General features: G+C 39.5%; 1 protein-coding gene across 2 annotated transcripts in view; it reads right to left on the minus strand.

Moving 5' to 3' along the window:
- Positions 1-1397: 1397 nt before the first annotated feature.
- The window catches only part of LOC127413265 (A-kinase anchor protein 13), a 119455-nt gene continuing 99737 nt past the window's right edge, over positions 1398-21115 (minus strand). For both annotated transcript variants that reach the window (XM_051650249.1, XM_051650259.1), the window contains 5 exons: positions 15544-15588; positions 12103-12153; positions 10891-11340; positions 7663-7948; positions 1398-2613 (listed from right to left, as the gene is read on the minus strand). In XM_051650249.1, coding sequence (XP_051506209.1) covers positions 2555-2613; positions 7663-7948; positions 10891-11340; positions 12103-12153; positions 15544-15588 — 891 coding nt within the window. In that variant the 3' untranslated portion in view covers positions 1398-2554. The remainder of the gene's footprint in view (positions 2614-7662; positions 7949-10890; positions 11341-12102; positions 12154-15543; positions 15589-21115) is intronic.

Consider the following 21115-nt stretch of genomic DNA (forward strand, 5'->3'; position numbering starts at 1 on the left):
CTCTTCCAACCAACAACAGGCACTGGAGACATATTCACTTGGAATTTGTTTTATCTCTTTCTAACTGATCTGTGTGAAGACGTCTGATCAGAGGATCCATTTATATGTGAGTCATTGTGTTTTTATACAGTGGCAATTTCTTAAATAATCTGCCTTGCTTTAATCTTTCTAAAAGGAAAAGGTAACCTTGATCTGTTTGTCCAGCTACTACTTGTGAATTTGAATGAAATGTACAATGAAAAGATGGTGCAAATGAGAAAAGTAGAAAAAATACAAGCCAAAAACTTGCAATAGTTTTTTTTTTTTTTTTTATTATTATTGTTGTTGTTGTTTTCTGCCTCAAGACAAGGGGACCAATGATAAATAAAGCCTTATGTCTCACAAAAAACTTCTTACAAAATTAATCACAAATAATTTTTTTTTTTTTACATGAAACATGTTACACAAAATAATATTTACATATGACTTTTTTTTCCTTTTTATTAAGCAAAAAAACATATGTACCTTAATGTACAAATGGAATTTACTTTCAAAACAAAGATAAAAGAGTGAAACTATAATCCTGAGAAAATGCTGGGCTATATTTTAGAGCATTCCATCATTGTTTAAGGCTTTAAGGCGACTTTAATTTACTACAGTATGCCTAATTTGCCTTCTCCCTGCTTTTTCCTGAGGACAAAAGTGTCACTGACAGTTCCTTAAGGCCATAGGCGTTGTTTTCCGGATAAAATAATTCCCTTTGTGCATGTGAAGAAACAATAATTCTTGCACTGTATCAAGTGTGTGTCTCCTCTGACATCTTCACTTAAAATGTATGTAAATCCACAGAGTAGCTTTCAATTTATATATATATATATATATATATATATATATATATATATATATATATATATATATATATATATATATATATATATATATATATATATATACTTGAACCTCTGCTGCCCTCCCATGTAAGAATCAAGTCAGTGCAGGTAAAAAAATGCAAACAAACCTGCATGAGTGAGACTTTTAGAGCATGTGCTGCTTTAAAAACAAAAAGAAGAAGAAGAAAAGAATAATTCCAATTTGAATGACAAATAAATGACTTCTTACAAAAAAGATTAAGAGATTTCCTCATTGCACTAAAGACTTTGATGTCTTTCTTAAAATATGTCAAAAAGGCAAATATGCATGTATGCATGATGAAATAGGTGGACATTTGTGCTAAGAATGTTAGAAGACAGGCTGTCCAATTTATTCCAACATTTAGATGTGGTTGGTTGAATTTGATCCATTAGGGTGAACTATGTAGTTTAGGTACAGTATCCTGTGTGGTTGTTTTACTACCATCTCCTTTACCTGTCCAGCAGGTAGCTTTAAAAATGCCTCAGGGGTCTAAGATTTATACAGTATGAACAGCTTATATATCCTGCTACAGTTATTAAGTATCAAACACAGAAGGATTCAAGATTCTTTAAGTAGCATGAAATGCCTTGGTATGTTATACAGTAGCCCCAAAAACTCTTTTTTAAATGTTACCTATGGCAATATCTTTGGAATGCTAATGAAAAATGTATTTTCAATTTTTGTGGGTAAGAGTAACATTTAAATGGTGTTAAAGTGCTCAGTGGCATTTCAAAAGTGAAATTCCTTTAAAAACCTAAAATGGAAAACATGGGAAAGAGTGCAATACCACCTTTTTCTTGTAATCTAATTAAATATTAAATTGTGATTCTTACATGCAATAAGCCAGTATGCTTATTCCTCATAAAAATATTGCCAATAGGGGGCGCTACAATTACTATTTTTGCATTTTCTAAACCTTCTGACACAAACAATTGATTTGTAAGGGAGTGCAAAGTACAGAGACATTTAGTTTCAGGCAACTAGTACATTTTTAACAATGTATCCAAAGTTCGAATTTGTCTAATATACTAAACTCACACATTGAAAAGCAAGCAAATCAAAGACCAATATGTCTAATGGTATGCTTTTAGGATTTAGGATAATTAAGATTTTTTTTTTTTTTTTGCATTGTGACATTATTTTCATGACAATTAAGCAATTTCTCTTCCCAAATTCTCATAACCATAATGCGTCCATAAGTTTTACTTTTGAGTATTTTTGTAGGCTCATTTACATTTATATCAGTTGTGATTCTCATTAGATTATCATAACTGTAGTGCAGTATTTAATTATAGTAAAAACTACAGTAATATTTTATTTTGATCAGCATAAATGAATGGTAATACACCAAATACCACCATGATTTGTGTGTATTGTGAAATTATGTTTCGTTGTATTGCTTTGCGGCACTGAGAATGGGGGATTGATGTCACAATACAAACAAAATATATAATTTCTTATATCTTGATTTTGGGGTGTGACATGACTCGTACATCTTCTTGACAGATTTTGTGAAATCCATTCTCTTATATTGTAGTAAGATTGCAGGGTCATAACTGGGGTATGCCAAGAAAAAGAAGAGGGCACTTTGGGTGACTTCCTGCATGACTTGATATGGAGTCCATGAGAGGAAATGATTTGGAAGGAAGGGATAATGGGTACATCAGCAGAAGAAGATCTCTCCATCCATTGGAGGCTCTGTCAGGGGCAGCAGATGGGATGCTGTTGAAAAGAACAGCAGAACAACAGAGACAATGTTTCAATAATTCAGAGCACCAGACTAAAAAAAAAAAAAAAAAAAAAAAAAATACAGAATCGCTCGATATACTGTAGATATGTAGTTGTTTTGAAGCACTGTTGTCCATGCTCAAGTTCACTTTTGTGGATGAATTTTGAGGATCCATTGCAGTAGTTGAAATTCACATGGAAATACTATTTAATTTTACACATGGCTATTGTTAGAAAATAGCAGCCTGTGGAACGGTTGCACAAAACTGCGGTTCCAGCATATCACCCACCTTAAGGTTTTACTCCTTAACAAAAATCTCCCTTACAGTTTTTTGTTATTTTTAAAGGGGTCATGTCATGAGGAATCAAAATTTCCTTTATATTTTGACATACAGTGCATCCGGAAAGTATTCACAGCGCTTCACTTTTTCCACATTTTGTTATGTTACAGCCTTATTCCAAAATGGATTAAATTCATTATTTTCCTCAAAATTCTACAAACAATACCCCATAATTACAACGTGAAAGAAGTTTGTTTGAAATCTTTGCAAATTTATTAAAAATAATAAAAAAAAAAAAAATCCATCATCCGTAAATAGAAGAAGTTTGGAACCCCCAGGACTCTTCCTAGAGCTGGCCGCCCGGCCAAACTGAGCGATCAGGGGAGAAGGGCCTTAGTCAGGGAGGTGACCAAGAACCCGATGGTCACCCTGACAGAGCTCCAGCGTTTCTCTGTGGAGAGAGGAGAACCTTCCAGAAGAACAACCATCTCTGCAGCACTCCACCAATCAGGCCTGTATGGTAGTGTGGCCAGACGGAAGCCACTCCTCAGTAAAAGGCACATGACAGCCCGCCTGGAGTTTTCCAAAAGGCACCTGAAGGACTCTCAGACCATGAGAAACAAAGATTGAACTCTTTGGCCTGAATGGCAAGCGTCATGTCTGGAGGAAACCAGGCACCGCTCATCACCTGGCCAATACCATCCCCACAGTGAAGCATGGTGGTGGCAGCATCATGCTGTGGGGATGTTTTTCAGTGGCAGGAACTGGGAGACTAGTCAGGATCGAGGGAAAGATGAATGCAGCAATGTACAGAGACATCCTTGATGAAAACCTGCTCCAGAGCGCTCTGGACCTCAGACTGGGGCGAAGGTTCATTTTCCAACAGGACAAAGATCCTTAGCACACAGCCAAGATAACAAAGGAGTGGCTATGGGACAACTCTGTGAATGTCCTTGAGTGGCCCAGCCAGAGCCCAGACTTGAACCCGATTGAACATCTCTGGAGAGATCTGAAAATGGCTGTGTACCGACACTCCCCATCCAACCTGATGGAGCTTGAGAGGTCCTGCAAAGAAGAATGGGAGAAACTGCCCAAAAATAGGTGTGCCAAGCTTGTAGCATCATACTCAAAAAGACTTGAGGCTGTAATTGGTGCCAAAGGTGCTTCAACAAAGTATTAAGCAAAGGCTGTGAAAACTTATGTACATGTGATTTTTTTTTTTTTTTTTTTTTTTTTTTTTAATACATTTGCAAAGATTTCAAACAAACTTCTTTCACATTGTCATTATGGGGTATTGTTTGTAGAATTTTGAGGAAAATAATGAATTTAATCCATTTTGGAATAAGGCTGTAACATAATAAAATGTGGAAAAAGTGAAAAGCTGTGAATACTTTCTGGATGCACTGTATAAGAGGTCATTCTACTATAACAACATACTGTACATTTTAGAACTCAAAACTTAATCCCTGAAGCAATAAAAGCATTAACTGAAACCAAGCTGCAAAAACACCTCGTTCTCTATTTCCGTGGCTTCCCTACATCACATGGCCACCTCTACAGCGATAAAACATCAATGCCTACTTAATGTCATCACACCCTGTATACAGGTGCATCTCAATAAATTAGAATGTCGTGGAAAAGTTCATTTATTTCAGTAATTCAACTCAAATTGTGAAACTGGTGTATTAAATAAATTCAATGCACACAGACTGAAGTAGTTTAAGTCTTTGGTTCTTTTAATTGTGATGATTTTGGCTGACATTTAACAAAAACCCTCCAATTCACTATCTCAAAAAATTAGAATACATCATAAGACCAATAAAAAAAAAACATTTTTAGTGAATTGTTGGCCTTCAGGAAAGTATGTTAATTTACTGTATATGTACTCAATACTTGGTAGGGGCTCCTTTTGCTTTAATTACTGCCTCAATTCGGCGTGGCATGGAGGTGATCAGTTTGTGGCACTGCTGAGGTGGTATGGAAGCCCAGGTTTCTTTGAAAGTGGCCTTCAGCTCATCTGCATTTTTTGGTCTCTTGTTTCTCATTTTCCTCTTGACAATACCCCATAGATTCTCTATGGGGTTCAGATCTGGTGAGTTTGCTGGCCAGTCAAGCACACCAACACCATGGTCATTTAACCAACTTTTGGTGCTTTTGGCAGTGTGGGCAGGTGCCAAATCCTGCTGGAAAATGAAATCAGCATCTTTAAAAAGCTGGTCAGCAGAAGGAAGCATGAAGTGCTCCAAAATGTCTTGGTAAACGGGTGCAGTGACTTTGGTTTTCAAAAAACACAATGGACCAACACCAGCAGATGACATTGCACCCCAAATCATCACAGACTGTGGAAACTTAACACTGGACTTCAAGCAACTTGGGCTATGAGCTTCTCCACCCTTCCTCCAGACTCTAGGACCTTGGTTTCCAAATGAAATACAAAACTTGCTCTCATCTGAAAAGAGGACTTTGGACCACTGGGCAACAGTCCAGTTCTTCTTCTCCTTAGCCCAGGTAAGACGCCTCTGACGTTGTCTGTGGTTCAGGAGTGGCTTATCAAGAGGAATACGACAACTGTAGCCAAATTCCTTGACACGTCTGTGTGTGGTGGCTCTTGATGCCTTGACCCCAGCCTCAGTCCATTCCTTGTGAAGTTCACCCAAATTCTTGAATCGATTTTGCTTGACAATCATAAGGCTGCGGTTCTCTCGGTTGGATGTGCATCTTTTTCTTCCACACTTTTTCCTTCCACTCAACTTTCTGTTAACATTCTTGGATACAGCCAGCTTCTTTGGCAATGAATGTTTGTGGCTTACCCTCCTTGTGAAGGGTGTCAATGATTGTCTTCTGGACAACTGTCAGATCAGCAGTCTTCCCCATGATTGTGTAGCCTAGTGAACCAAACTGAGAGACCATTTTGAAGGCTCAGGAAACCTTTGCAGGTGTTTTGAGCTGATTAGCTGATTGGCACGTCACCATATTCTAATTTTTTGAGATAGCGAATTGGTGGGTTTTTGTTAAATGTGAGCCAAAATCATCACAATTAAAAGAACCAAAGACTTAAACTACTTCAGTCTGTGTGCATTGAATTTATTTAATACACCAGTTTCACAATTTGAGTTGAATTACTGAAATAAATGAACTTTTCCACGACATTCTAATTTATTGAGATGCACCTGTATATTGCATATAAACATGAGCTAGACAGACGTCTTTGACCGGTGTCATGTATCTCGTTCCGCTTTTAAAAGACACGATGTCAAGTTACAACTCTGAAAAGGAGAGCCATTTGTTTCATCAGCTGCTCTTGGTCTTACTGTTTTGAGCACAAAGCGTCCTGGACACTTTCTCAAGCTCATCTGCACTATTTTAAATTGTTGGTGTATGTAAACATGCACCAGATGGATGTCTTTGACCGTTTTGACCATGTGTGCATATATTCACTGTGCTTTGGTTTATGTATGTGCGTTTTTTTCGACTCATATCAGCGTGGATTGCTTGTGAACCAGTCATAATACGATTCAAGCTTTGCAAAGGAACTGTTATTGAATGACAGGGGAGTTAAAAACACTATTGCACCTGATCGTAAAACAGTTTTCTTCATGAATATTTCCTATGTCATGACTGTTTGATAGTTTATGGCACTACTGTGCTTACAGTAAGCGAACAGTTTAATAGATTCAGATGCAATGTGTCTGATGTGTGTTATGAGTAAATCCTGAAATTTTGTTTTATAATGTTAACACGAATCAAGAATTTATGCATGTTGAATGGTTTTTAAAACAGGTCAAAAAATACCTGAAGGTCAAAAGGAGGATGTCATTTCTTAAGACAATAGGAGGATTAAACACATGATACACAGTTTAATACAGTACAATCATCTGTAAACACAGTGCAGATTCACTCTTGCGCTGAAAAGTCTCATCCCTGTGCTCATTATATTACATTATATTACGAGGAGGAGAAATCATCTAAAACACTTTAAAAACCAACACACCTTGACCTCTGAGACATCAATGTGATATCCATGAGCTGCACAAATAATTACATTGAAACTGAAATTGCAGTATGAAGTTGCACAAGTTAAATCAAGATGACTGCGCTCCACTGCTCCCTTTCTCGCGATCTGAGGTGATGCGCACACTCGCTTGCTCAGTGAAGTTTAACGGAGACTCGCATGGGGTGAAAACAAACAGTTTTGCGAAATACGCGCCTGGTTTTGAATTCATAACATGTACAAGTGTAAAACATAGAAAACAGCAGTAAAATGTAAGTTATGCGCTGGAGATAAACAACTCTTAAGCGCATCAATCAGCACACACCCTCTGTCAAAGTACCTGAAGCAGCAAATGCTCCACATTAAACTGTATGCTTACTATGATCTTATTTGAAGTGTTTATAAAGTGCTCTTGTGCACTGGACAACTTTTCCCCTTCAACTTGTCCCTGTTGTTTTTCAAATGAGTTTCATCATGCAACAAGTTTTTTCACTGGGCTGTTAAGTGGAGCGTAACATTCATTGATGAAGCTTCACCATGCTTGCCGCATATATCCAACTAATCGATAATGAAATTCATTGTCGATGATTACCATTATCGATAATAATCAATTTTATCGATTAGATGTTGCAGCCCTACTTGTTACCAATTCCAGTCAGAACGGATATGGCCGCTGTGGTTTTCGTGGCTAATTGAATCAATTTCATGTATGATCCTTTATCTCTGTTGAATCAGTTTATGGGCATTCAGTGCCAGGGCCCATTATCTTACCTGCTTCCTGAGAGGGCTGCTGGTTCTTGCTCTTCTTCTTTTTCTTGTCCTTTTTCTCCTTGGTTGTAGCCAGCTGAAACAGTCGTGTGGGGATTTGGTTTTGGCCCTCTAAGCTCTGAGTTTTGCTACCCAGGGAGAAGAGGCTGCGGCCCTTGTGTTTAGAGATGGAGTTCTTTCTGGGGCTGGATGATAGCTCTCCCTCCCAGATCTCTTTTTCCACAGAGCTGCTGCTGTGGAGTTTTAGGGAGTCCTCTGAAGTGCTGGAGGGGGTGCGCTGACACCGTGCCTGTGGGATGCATGATAATACATGGGTCAGTGAAACCTTGAGACCAAATACTGTTCAATACCTGTATGTAAGGAAAATTTGGCCTTTTAATTTATTCATTTGGCAGATGCTTTTATCCACAGCAACTTACAGTGAATTCCAGCTATTCATTTTATACAGGGTACGTCCTTGGAAATTAAACTCAAGACCTTGGCATTAATAGCATTATGCTTACAAGTTGAACTATAGAACATTTTTAGTCACTTTTATTGATAGGTATATCAGAGAGACGAAATTAAATAAGAAAAAGGAGGGAACTGGATCAGGAATTCACACAAGCTAGAACTGAACTTGCATCGTCCGCATAAGTGCCACAGGTCAACTGGCCTAACCGCTAGGCTTCGGCTCTGACAGGACAGTGTTGACTAATACTCTAAAATTACAGTTCAAAATCAAGTTTACAATCTGTAAAAAAACAAAACAAAAAAATGTAATTCACATTTTATTTTAAAACTGCAAGAATTTCTCTATGAACATGTCACATGAATTCCTCAAAATTTATAATTGTGGATGCTCTCAACCACAAATTGTTACGCAAGGTCTACAGAACAAACAATGTACAATTCAAGTTATTCAAATTCAAATTCTAGCTAAGGCTAGGCAACTACTTTACAATACATATCGTAATATATATATATATATACTCACTGATCAGCCACAACATTAAAACCACCTGCCTAATATTGTGTAGGTCCCCCTTGTGCCGCCAAAATAGCGCCAACCCAGATCTCAGAATAGTATTCTAAGGTGCTATTCTTCTCACCACAGTTGTACACAGCAATTATTAAACCAGCCCATCTGGCACCAACGATCATCCATGCGATTATCTAATTAGCCAATCGTGTGGCAGCGGTGCAGTGTATAAAATCAAACAGAAACAGAAACAGGTCAGGAGCATCAGTTAATGTTAAAATCAACCATCAGAATGGGTAAAAAATTTGAGCTCAGAAATTTGGACCGTGGCATGATTGTTGGTGCCAGACGGGCTGGTTTGAGTATTTCTGTTACTGCTGATCTCCTGGGATTTTCACACACAACAGTCTCTAGAATTTACTCAGAATGGTGCCAAAAACAAAAAACATCCAGTGAGCAGCAGTTCTGTGGATGGAAATGCCTTGTTGATGAGAGAGGTCAACAGAGAATGGCCAGACTGGTTTGAACTAACAAAGTCTACGGTAACTCAGATAACCGCTCTGTACAATTGTAGTGAGCAGAATAGCATCTCAGAAAGCATAACTCCTCGAACTTTGAGGCGGATGGGCTACAACATGGTTCAATTCACTTCATAGAAGCAGCTCTATCTGCACTGAAAAATGCAGAGTTTTCAGAGTTTATTATTATTTAGATGACCAGCTTCACGATTAAAATAAAAGTAGGGAATTATATGAATGCAAACATAAATAAAACATTAAAAAAATATCTAAAGTATAGATGCAAAATTGTGTGCAAAAAAATTTTAAGAAATAATAGCAATATATCACAAGCATAATATATAATATATGAAATATATTATTTTACTGGCACAGCCCTAAATAAGGGGTTTTCAAAATTCTTAATACCATGGACCCCCAAATATGATGATCCCTTGCGAGGAACCCCCTTCCTACAATATAAATACAGCAATATATTGTAATTTTATACAGTAAATACCCATAAACAAGCTGTTGTGAAGACAAAATGTATTATCTTGTAATATTTCACAAAATTAAATAAATGGTAATAAAATTAAATAATAATATAAATAAAATAATAATAAATGTCAAATTCAGTAAATGTTAAAGGTGTATGCAGTAATTTTTTCCTCACTAAAAAAGTTTAACTCCTAAAGACATGAATTGTAATTTTGCAATATACAGTATGTAGGTGTCATGTGTATTTTGTTAGTTCATGTTTTTCATGTCTTATTTTGAAATTCTAGTTCCTGTTTCATGTCATGTGGTTCCCTTGTCATGTATTTAACCCTCATGTAAAGTCTATGTCAAGTCTAGTTATGCCAAGCCAAGTTCATGTTATGTCAAGTTCATGTTTATGTTTATTTATGATTGTAGTCAGGGTTTATGGATTTACACTGTTGGAATAAATTTGCACTTGGGTTCTTTACTTCTTCGTCATCGTCTTTGTCATTGCCAGTGCCAGCAACATCGTTACAGACATTACAGAACGTTACAGAATACCTGACCGTTCAAAATGAACCCAGCAATCCAACTCCTATCCCTACGTCCGAGCCTGCGACTCCACCGGGGACCTCCTTCCCTATGGCTCCGCCTTGATCCTCAGTCCCACCGGCTCTGCCTCTGTCCTCCGAACCCCCGGCTCTACCATGGTCCTTTGAGCCAACGGCTCCTTTTTTTTCTCCCCTTTTTCTCCCCAATTTGGAATGCCCAATTCCCAATGTGCTCTAAGTCCTCGTGGTGGCATAGTGACTCGCCTCAATCTGGGTGGTGGAGGAAAAAACTCAGTTGCCTCCGTGTCCGAGACGTCAATCCGCGCATCTTATCACGTGGCTTGTTGAGCCCGTTACCACGGAGACATGTGGAGGCTTCACGCTATTCTCCGCGGCATCTACACACAACTCATCACGCACCTCACTGAGAACGAACCACATTATGGCAACCATGAGGAGGTTACCCCATGAGACTCTACCCTCCCTAGCAACCGGGCCAATTTGGTTGCTTAGGAGACCTGGCTGGAGTCACTCAGCACACCCTGGATTCAAACTTGCGACTTCAGGGGTGGTAGTCAGCGTCTTTACTCACTGAGCACCTTTAACCATTCTTATATATTTTTTTCCACAGATCCCCCTAGCACCCCCTTGTGGCCCCCTGGGTGTCTCCATACCCGAATTTGTAAACCCATGCCCTAGATAATATGGAGGCTATGCCAAAAATAAGTATGAATCTCACCTCCACCTGCCGGAGGTGCTCCACTCGCTCCACCTCCATCTGCACCTGCTCCCTCTCCCTATCCAGCCGCCTCTGAGCATCTCTCAGTCTCTCCAGATCCTTCTGATAATCCTCCTTCCTCCCCTGCAACTCCTGCTGCGCCTCGTCAAGCTCCTTGTACCTCTTCCGCACCTCCTCCTCTCTCACGTGGAGCAGAACCTCCCGGTCCGTAAGCTCCCGCTCTCTCACCTCCCACTCTTTCTCCCGCCGTCGTCTCTCCTCAGCGTGTGCAGCCTGCTGGCGCTGTAGGGCAGCGGCCTCCTGGCGGTGGTGCTCCAGGCTGCGCTGTTTCTCCTGCTCCACCAGAGAGGAAGGATGGGAGGAGGGACGGGATGGGGTGCGGGAAGGGGTGCGCTCATTTAGCGCCTGACGCTGGTCCTCGATAAAGGTGTCCTGCTGCAAAACCACGGCCTGTGGAGAAAATCCATATGAAACTATATAGAACAACATATGATATTACAGTATTATGGGGGCCAAACAGGAAAAAGTATATAAAATCTGAATATCTCAGAGTTATAATTATATATTAAATTTTTACAATTGTTTATTTAGGGTTTATTTCGATATATTAAAATATAATAATATAGAGTATATTCAGTTTACATTTATTTACCTGGATTTACTTTTATACATTCAGAATTTATAATTACATTATCAGATTTTTTATAATTATTGAATCCATATATAAATCACGTAGAACAACACATTATGTATATACAGTAATACTGTATTACTGTTTGCCAAACAAGAATGATATAAAATCTAAAAAAATATCCAGATATTTTAAGTTACATTCATACAGTCAGATTTACAATTATTCATTCAGGATTTACTATACTATAACTAAATATTCAGCTCTAAGACTATAAATGTCTACAGTATACTTGGATTTACAAATATATATTCTGATTTACAACTGTATAGGCCTTAATTGTTATAAATTACATTTATATGTTACAAATTACATTAATATATTCAGTTTTATAAATATACATTCAAATTTACTATAAATCTGAATCTAAGAACTACAAATGCAGGCCTATATTCCGACTTATAACTATTAAGGATCTAAACACTCAGGATTTAAATATATATTTGTAAATATATATTGTTTACCGTTTCTTCCCCATATAGTATACTGTATAATAGAGTATCTGTTAAAATGATACACACCTGCAGTGAGGACAGGAGGTCGTGGAGGTGAGTGACACTGGTCAAGACCTGCTGTCAGGAAAAACAAAACATAGGAAAACAAGACTGTCTGTCATTGGTTAGGTCTCAAAAATATTCAGTATGACACTAGCAAGCTGTTACACAATATAGACTTCAGACAGAGTATAGAAATATAGTGTATCCATTTACTCTATTAATCTTTAACAAATATGGAACTCGAGAGCAAAAACTTTAAGGAATAATTTACCTTACAAAATGCATTTATGTCACAAAAAGACACATTATTGATCACATTTGAGATTCAAGGGGATCATGCAAAAACACTTAGTAGTTCTACTACTACTGGACGATGTGTTAGAATAGTGGTGTACTGTACAATTATAGTTTAGCATGCAAGAGACAAGGGTTAAAATCCCGACCGTATATATATATATATATATATATATATATATATATATATATATATATATATATATATATATATATAAACCAATCAAAATTCAAACTGAGCTGGACAGCCAATGATCACCATTCATTTTCTTTGAATGGAAAAGATAGCTATGGCATTTTGATAAAAAACACCTTTTGTGTACCACAGAAAAAAGTCATTTGAGATTCAAATGACATGAGGGTGGGTAGATGATGAGGTAATGTTCAGATTAAAGGTGCACTTAGTAATTTTTTTTAACCTAGTCTTATTGAATGAATGTTACTATAGCTAATTTTTTAGCAAACTGACTTCTATGTGCCACGTTCCACATTTCGCCGCAGTTTTCTAGTGAAATTAACACGAGAGGCGCCACAACAACTGCGTGTTTTATTCACTTTCACACAAATAATGACTACAACAGCTGATTAAGACTCTATAAACACTTATTTTTCACAATATTACTCACACACTGCTATGTTATGATACTGAAACACTATTACGCATCATTTTAAAAACTATACAGTTTAACGCTTGTATTACAGACCAACTTACATTTACAAATTTATTCTAATGTGATTAGCTTCTGCAGTAGCTCACCTGATAGAGTGCTGGACTCTGGGCTTGGAAGACCGCAGTTCAAACCCAGCCAAATAGACAAGCTGACACATGAGACAAAAGTGTCATAGAAGCCACACAAAATTATGTGGTTACTTCAGAAAATTTGTTTCTCATGTCACATTTGCTTTTTCCACAGTATTGGTTAGGTTTAGGTGTTGGTTTAGGGCAGGGGTTCTCAACGGGGGTGGTAAAAAGATACAAGGGGCGTTTAAAAGATGCCAGGGCGAGCGAGAACAAATTAGTAGAGAGGGGGGCGTTAGGTTACAAATGAGGGGCGTTTATCACTCTATCGATATCAATAATCAAATCTATCATCAAGTTCCTCTTTGCATTAAAACATTTATCTGGACTTGGAGTATATCAGTTGGTTCTCAATTATACAGGTTGGTACGCATTTGTACCGTGGTTCATCTGAATTTGAAGTCTAGTGACGCATCTGAAGTATCTGATTTAGCAGCGTCAAATACACAGGCGGAAACACAACCTCGGCTAATGCACCTGTATGGCTCTGTAGATGGATACGTCTCAATGGACAGAGCAGCTCGAGTGCAAAGCTCTTAAAGCTCAAGCTCTTAAAATCGCAGCTTTGTGAGAATCAGTGAGAAGCAAGGCACGAGAAGCAGAAACCATTTGAATTCGGCACAGAATTCTACATCACCACCCTCGAATTTACTATCGTAACACTAACTGTACTTTAGGTGGAAATAGATTGATAATTAATATTATCATATCACTACTTCAGCTCTATTAAATTTGTAATAGGCTACATTAGGGGAGTGAGGGAATTTAGTTATATATTTTGTATTTAGTGTTTTTACATGTGTTTAGAGTAGGTCTACTGTTTATAATTACAAAAATGCCATAGTTTGTTTTATAGAAATTATGTGACATCTAACCATGGTAGTGAAGAAGATCCACGCTTCCATGTGTTTACTATGGTCTTGTTACAAATACCACTATTATAACTATTAAAAAAATAATAATAATTAATGAATAAATTACAATTTTCAAAAAGGCAAATGTAAAATATATTAACAATATCACTTTTATTATTAGTTTCTGTCTTCGCATTTTCATTTTACAGGCCACAGATATAGCCCTCCATCTGCTTGAATTCAAGAAACGCAAAGTTTGGTCTCACATTCATGATACGTAAGCCTGCTGAATTTATTAACAAAACTTTAAAATTATACAAAGCATCGAAGTTGCATTGAGCAAATTAAGCAAATAACACAAATACTGAGTAGGGGGCGTTCATCAAAAAAAGGTTGAGAACAACTGGTTTAGGGTAAGGATGTCTGTTTTGATTACCTCTCATTTGCATTTACTGTATATCACTATTGGTTATGTTAAGGCTTAAGTTTTAAGTTAGGGAGGTATTTTTTTAATCATTAAAACCTCCATATAATATTCACCTTAAAAAACCTTGTCTGATTACGACACTATTTCACTCACATTTGGCGCCCCCAGCTGGAGAATTCACTTGGAAACTGCATGTGAAACATGTAATGAAGCACGCGAAAATTTAGCAAAACATTTTTTGCTAAACATTTTGCCACGGTCATGTAACGTTCATGAGATCAGGCTGATTTTTTTCCTAATTTAAAAAGTTAATTAATTTACATTTTGAAACATTTATACATTTGTATAAAATCATGACCACTCGCATGAGATTCACAGACACTCCAGTCATATAAGTAACCTTATAAAAGCCGTTTTTATTCAACAAGGAGAGGGTTGCTTCATGGAGGGACCATGTTAGAATCACATGACCAGCCGGATACTACTCTCTTAATCTCAGTAACCACCCTGTTATTGAACACTTTCAATCAGGGAATAAATTAACCCTGACTGACTGTGAATTGTGAATTTCTACAACATTAACTGTAAACAGTTGCATTTGAATGATGTTCCAACCATGCCCCTAGGTGTCATTGTTAAGTCCAAGATGACATATTAAAAAAAATGACTGAGTGCACCTTTAAAGCAAACTTAATTGGACTAACCAAATGTTTTACATTAGAATGTGTTATTTCTCCCAAAGTGTTTTAGACAACACTTTTTTTTTCTTTCTTTTTTTTTTTTTACCTTCAATAATTGTTCAACTAAATGATCAAAGATACAAAAACAAATACATAAATACAACTATTAAGGAAAGTTGCATTCAAAAATCTGAGGGGGCACGTGCTGTTTTGAATGGGCATTCCGCTTCAGTTAAGAATGATTTAATACAGAATGCTTGAAAACCCTTTATTACATAACATACAAATACACAGCAGCTGTGAGGTGAACACACTTTGATCCCTCATCAGCTCAGGATGCTAAAAATGACATCCACAACCCAAAAATTGCTCAAGCCTGAGCTCTGAAAGAAGCATGCTTCCCTGTCTTACCTCACTGTTTTTCTTCAGCAGGAGCAACAGGTTGGCATTTCCTTCCTGTGGAGAAGACAAGCAGAGACTGCAGCTTTACTGAGGCCAGCTGAGAGTGTTTAATCAGCCCAGCACCAACCAGCCCACAGCCCTGAGCCTAGCACAGTGGTGCTATTCATTTTCCACCCTCCACTAAGCCCCTACTCCACTAATGACTCCTATTAGCTACCCAAACTGACAGGAAATATTAACAGGGCATTTTTCTGTGTGTAGTGAGGACTAAATGACACTAGAGGGCAGTGTGGGTGGTTCATTTGGGGTTTAGGTACAGGATGCTGTGAGCTGAAATGTTTTAAAAGATGTTGATGAAAATGTAAATAAAAATAATATACAGTACTTCAGCAAATAATTATTATACTTTTCTATACCGTGTTCTAACCAGGTGAAATAAATAAAGCAGCAAGGTGCCAGACTCATAAATCTAGTAAGACTTGAGCGTGATGCTGTGTGCATTTTCAATTTCCCTTTTTGATTTGTAACTAGTAGCACCTAATAAACATTGATGGCAACATAAATTGATGGCAACATTTGTGGACAGTGGGACTAAGTTGTGAAATTTAAATAATACCAAGCTATAGAAAGTTTTTTTTATCAAATTGTTTATGTTTCCAGAAGTGTTGTTTATTCATATTTTTGAGACATTACAGACATTACATTAGAAATTAGCTTAAACAATTCTGATTCAAAGTAATGGGCAGCATCATCCAATCATTGCCAAACATGTTAAAATAAAATGATACAATATAAATTCAGAATCTATGTACTGGTTACCATTGTTCCATGTCTGCTGAAAATGTTGAATAGTCCAAACATCATCTGCAGACTGAAACTGAACTTATGGTTGGATTCTAAGAGTGAATGTGCTTAGCTGCATAGGAAATATATAGGATGCTCCCTTGCTCCCTATTTAGTGAATGACTTAATCTCAAGTGTACTGTGTGTCTTACGGCAATAGCACTGCCCACAACCGCAAAGCACTGCAAAGGGTGGTGCGAACTGCCAAACACATCATCGGAGGTGAGCTTCCCTCCCTCCAGGAAATATATACAAGGCGGTGTATGAAAAAAGCTCGGAGGATCATCAGAGACTCCAGCCACCCGAGCCATGGGCTGTTCTCACTGCTACCATCAGGTAGGCGGTATCGCAGCATCAGGACACGCACCAGCCGACTCCATGATAGCTTCTTCCCCCAAGCAATCAGACTTCTGAACTCTTGATCTCCCACGATCAAAATACATCATCCCTGCACTTTATTACTCTTTTATCTCACACCGGACTGTCATAAATTATATTAATGTCATTATATTATGTCTCTCTTAACAACTGACTATCAACCGACAGCCTGAATGTCAATACAGTACAATACTGTACATTCTATATATATACTTTTTTCATATATATTTTAATTTTTATTGAATAATGTGTATCTATATAGTATCTATATAGTAAAAAACAAAAAAAAAACAAAAAAAAAAAAAAAAAAAACAAAAACAGCATATTGTATACTGTGCAATGTATGTTATTATTGTATATTGTTGAGTGTAATTGTGTATAACAGATGTTTAAATTGTGTTGTGTTAATTTGATGTTTTAAGTTGTGTAATTATGTATAACAGATGTTTAAATTGTGCTGTGTTAATTTGATGTTTTAAGTCGAGTTTAATTATGTATAACAGATGTTTAAATTGTGTTGTGTTAATTTGATGTTTATTGTAAATTGGTATATGTCTCATCACTGTCATGACTGCTATGTTGATCGGAACTGCACCCAAGAATTTCACACACCATTGCACTTGTGTATATGGCTGTGTGACAATAAATTGATTTGATTTGATTTGATTTGTCTGCACTGGTCTCAGAACAGTTCAAAATACACCATATTTTCATCCTAACTCAATATAAAGCTTCTGAAAGCAACATTTGTTTTTCTCAATGTGAAAATGCACACAAAATATAGGATTTCTAATGGAAAAACTAGCGCTACTGTCCACAATAGTGGTCATTAGGGATGCACCGATGCCACTTTTTCTCTTCCGATCCGATATTGGAAATCTCAGTATCGGCCGATACTGATCCCAAGCCGATACCAGTGTTGTTTTTTTTGCATAATCAGTTTAGAACATTTTTACATTATTGAGTGAAACTAATTGGGAGTACTCTTTAATATGTAAAGAAACACAAACCTCTAACTACACATTATTTCAGTATAAATGTATAGCTTGTTAAGAAATGTTCTGGTTACTTTCGTAACCTCCGTTCCCTGATGGAGGGAACGAGACATTGTGTCGATGTAGTGACACTAGAGGTCACTCTTGGGAGCACCAAACACCTCTGATTTTGAAAAAAGGCCAATGGGAATTGTCAAGTGGAATTTGCATGCCACTCCCCCGGACATTTCAAGTGGAAATACGTCACATGGTCTTACCGAGTCTTGTCGGAAGTATGTCATATGAAGAAGTCACCTGGTAGGTCCTACCCGAGAGGAGAGGAACTCTACAAACACGGTGAGCAAGGGCAGAGGACCCTCTGCCCAAGGAAGATGCAGTTTTCCGACAGGGAAATGATTTAGCGGCAGATATATCACATGGGGTCACCTATGGGGAACCAGTGCATGTTGAGCACCTACCCCCGTACAGGGCTTAGTTAGCACATGTAGTGGGCTGGTAGCGAGTTTCTCCTCAAACTTGCCTGCCACAGGGCTAAGGAAGAAAGTCATCCAGGGATCACAACTTGTGAACATGACTGGGAGTCAAAAGTGCACGTCTTCACCTCAGGGGAGGGGAAAGGCGTTATGCGCAAGCGGTACACCCGGCCAGCTGTCCCAGAATTTACCTGCTCGTACCTGACAATATACGGGATGAGACCGTCTCAACCCGGATATTGTAGAACCTCGCAAAGGTGTTGGGTGCTGCCCAGCCCGCTGCTCTGCAGATGTCTGCCAAATAGGTGCCATTGGTCAGGGCCCAGGAGGCCGCCAAACTCCTAGTAGAGTGGGCTCATAGCCCCACGGGAGGCAGCACGTCCTGAGCGTGATATGCCATCACGATGGTGTCAATGACCCAATGGGTGATCCTCTGTTTGGAGACAGCACTCCCTTTCCGCTTCCCGCCAAAGCAGACAAAGAGCTTCTCTGAGCTTCTAAAGCTCTGCGTGCGATCCAAATAGATGCGTAAAGCACGCACCGGACACAGCAACGCCAAGGCTGGGTCTGCCTCCTCCCGGGGCAGCGCTTGCATGTTCACCACCTGATCCCTAAACGGGGTCGTGGGAACCTTGGGCACATAGCCCGGTCGGGGTCTCAGGATCACGTGAGAGTAGCCCGGACTGAACTCCAGGCATGTTTCGCTGACAGAGAACGCCTGCAGGTCCCCTACCCTCTTGATGGACGTGAGCGCAGTCAGGAGGGCAGTTTTCAAGAGAGAGCCTTAAGCTCAACTGACTCCAGGGGCTTGAAGGGAGAGGTCCTACGAGGAGATGAGGCGCGGTCTGGAGGGGTTGCCTGTCACGAGAACCATGTCTGGGTGGGCCAGTAGGGTGCTACTAGGATGACCTGCTCCTCATCCTCCCTGACCTTGCACAGGGCCTGTACAAGTAGGCTCACTGGGGGAAACACATATTTGCATAGTCCCGGGGGCCAGCTGTGTGCCAGCACGTCTATACCGAGCGGTGCCTCGGTCAGGGCGTACCAATGCGGGCAGTGGGAGAATTCCCAGGAAGCAAACAGATCTACCTGTGCTCGACTGAATCGACTCCAAATCAGCTGGACCACCTGGGGGTGGAGTCTCCACTCTCCCCTGAGCATAACCTGTCGTGACAATGCATCCGCTGCAGTGTTGAGGTCGCCCGGGACGTGAGTGGCTTGCAGCGACTTGAGGCGCATACTTTTTTGCATACGGCACCCCAGCCCATCTTGGAGGCGTCCGTCATAACCACGACACGCCTGGAGACCTGCTCTAGGGGAACCCCTGCCCGTAGAAATGCTAGGTTGGTTCAAGGGCTGAAGAGGTGGCAACAGCTCGGCGTGACGACCATGCAATGTGTCCCGTGATGCCATGCCCATCTCGGGACTCGAGTCTTAAGCCAGTGCTGGAGAGGTCTCATATGCATCAACCCGAGCGGTGTGGCCACCGCTGAGGATGCCATATGCCCCAGGAGCCTCTGAAAAAGTTTCAGTGGAACTGCTGTCCTCCATCTGAATGCCTTCAGACAGTTCAGCACCGACTGTGCGCGCTCGCTCGTGAAGCGCACCGACATCGAGACTGAGTCCAACTCCAAGCCGAGAAAAGAGATGCTCTGAACCGGGGAGAGCTTGGTCTTTTCCCAGTTGACTCGAAACCCCAGCCGGCTGAGGTGCATGAGCACCAGGTCCCTGTGTACACACAACATATCCTGAGAGTGAGCTAGGATTAGCCAGTCGTCGAGATAGTTGAGGATGTGGATGCCCACTTCCCTTAGCAGGGAAAGGGCTGCCTCTGCGATCTTCGTGAAGACGCGAGGGGACAAGGACAGGTCAAAGGGGAGGACCTTGTACTGGTACGCCCGGCCCTCAAAAGCAAACCGCAGGAAGGGTCTGTGTCGAGGTAAAACCGAGACGTGGAAGTACGCGTCCTTCAGGTCTACCGCTGCGAACCAATCTTGATGCCGGACACTCGCTAGAATGCGTTTTTGCGTAAGCATCTTGAACGGGAGTCTGTGCAAATCCCGGTTCAGTACTCTCAGGTCCAGGATTGGCCGTAACCCACCGCCTTTCTTCAGTACGATGAACTAGGGGCTGTAAAACCCCTTCTTCATCTCGGCCGGAGGGACAGGCTCTATGGCACCCTTCCGTAGAAGGGTAGCGATCTCCGCACGCAAGGTAGTGGCGTTCACGCCTTTCACCGAGGTGAAGCGGATGCCGCTGAACCTGGGCGGGCGCCTGGCAAACTGAATTTCGTAGCCGAGTCCCAAAACATTTTTCCCCAAAAATGTTTCAACTTGCATTTGGACTTTAAAGGATTCAGATTTCTTTTTTGTTCAATTTAGCTGTAAGACATCAGTCCACTTTTCATTCACACAGTCATTTTTTGGAACCCATTCAACTTAAATATTGTTATAAATTGTAAACAAATACTAATGATGAAAATAATAATAATAATATTAATAATAAATTGTTATTAATATTATTATTATTGAATTTTCATTTTAAATACAACAGTAATATATTTAAATCATGCACTTTTAAACCCTCACACTTTTATTTTGACATTCTAAACTCTCCAGGAAGTTCTGTATGTGTCTGTTTGTAGGCAAGTTCACAGTAGTTGAATTCACTTATTCAAATTCTGGTAAAATGCACCTTCGGTGCCATTCTAAATTCATATTATAAGTGAACCAAACTATTGAGAATCTACATCTGAGACACTGTTCTTGTGTAGCGCTCAAATATTGTGCACTTCTGTGAAGGCTAAAAATAGCCGTGAGTGCATCACCAGCCTGTGCGTGAGTTTGTCAACAGAGCAGCACCATTCACTAACACGCTGGCGCTGCGCATACT

This window comes from Myxocyprinus asiaticus, chromosome 2 (genome assembly GCF_019703515.2).
Source record: "Myxocyprinus asiaticus isolate MX2 ecotype Aquarium Trade chromosome 2, UBuf_Myxa_2, whole genome shotgun sequence".
NCBI classification, from domain to species: Eukaryota; Metazoa; Chordata; class Actinopteri; order Cypriniformes; family Catostomidae; genus Myxocyprinus; species Myxocyprinus asiaticus.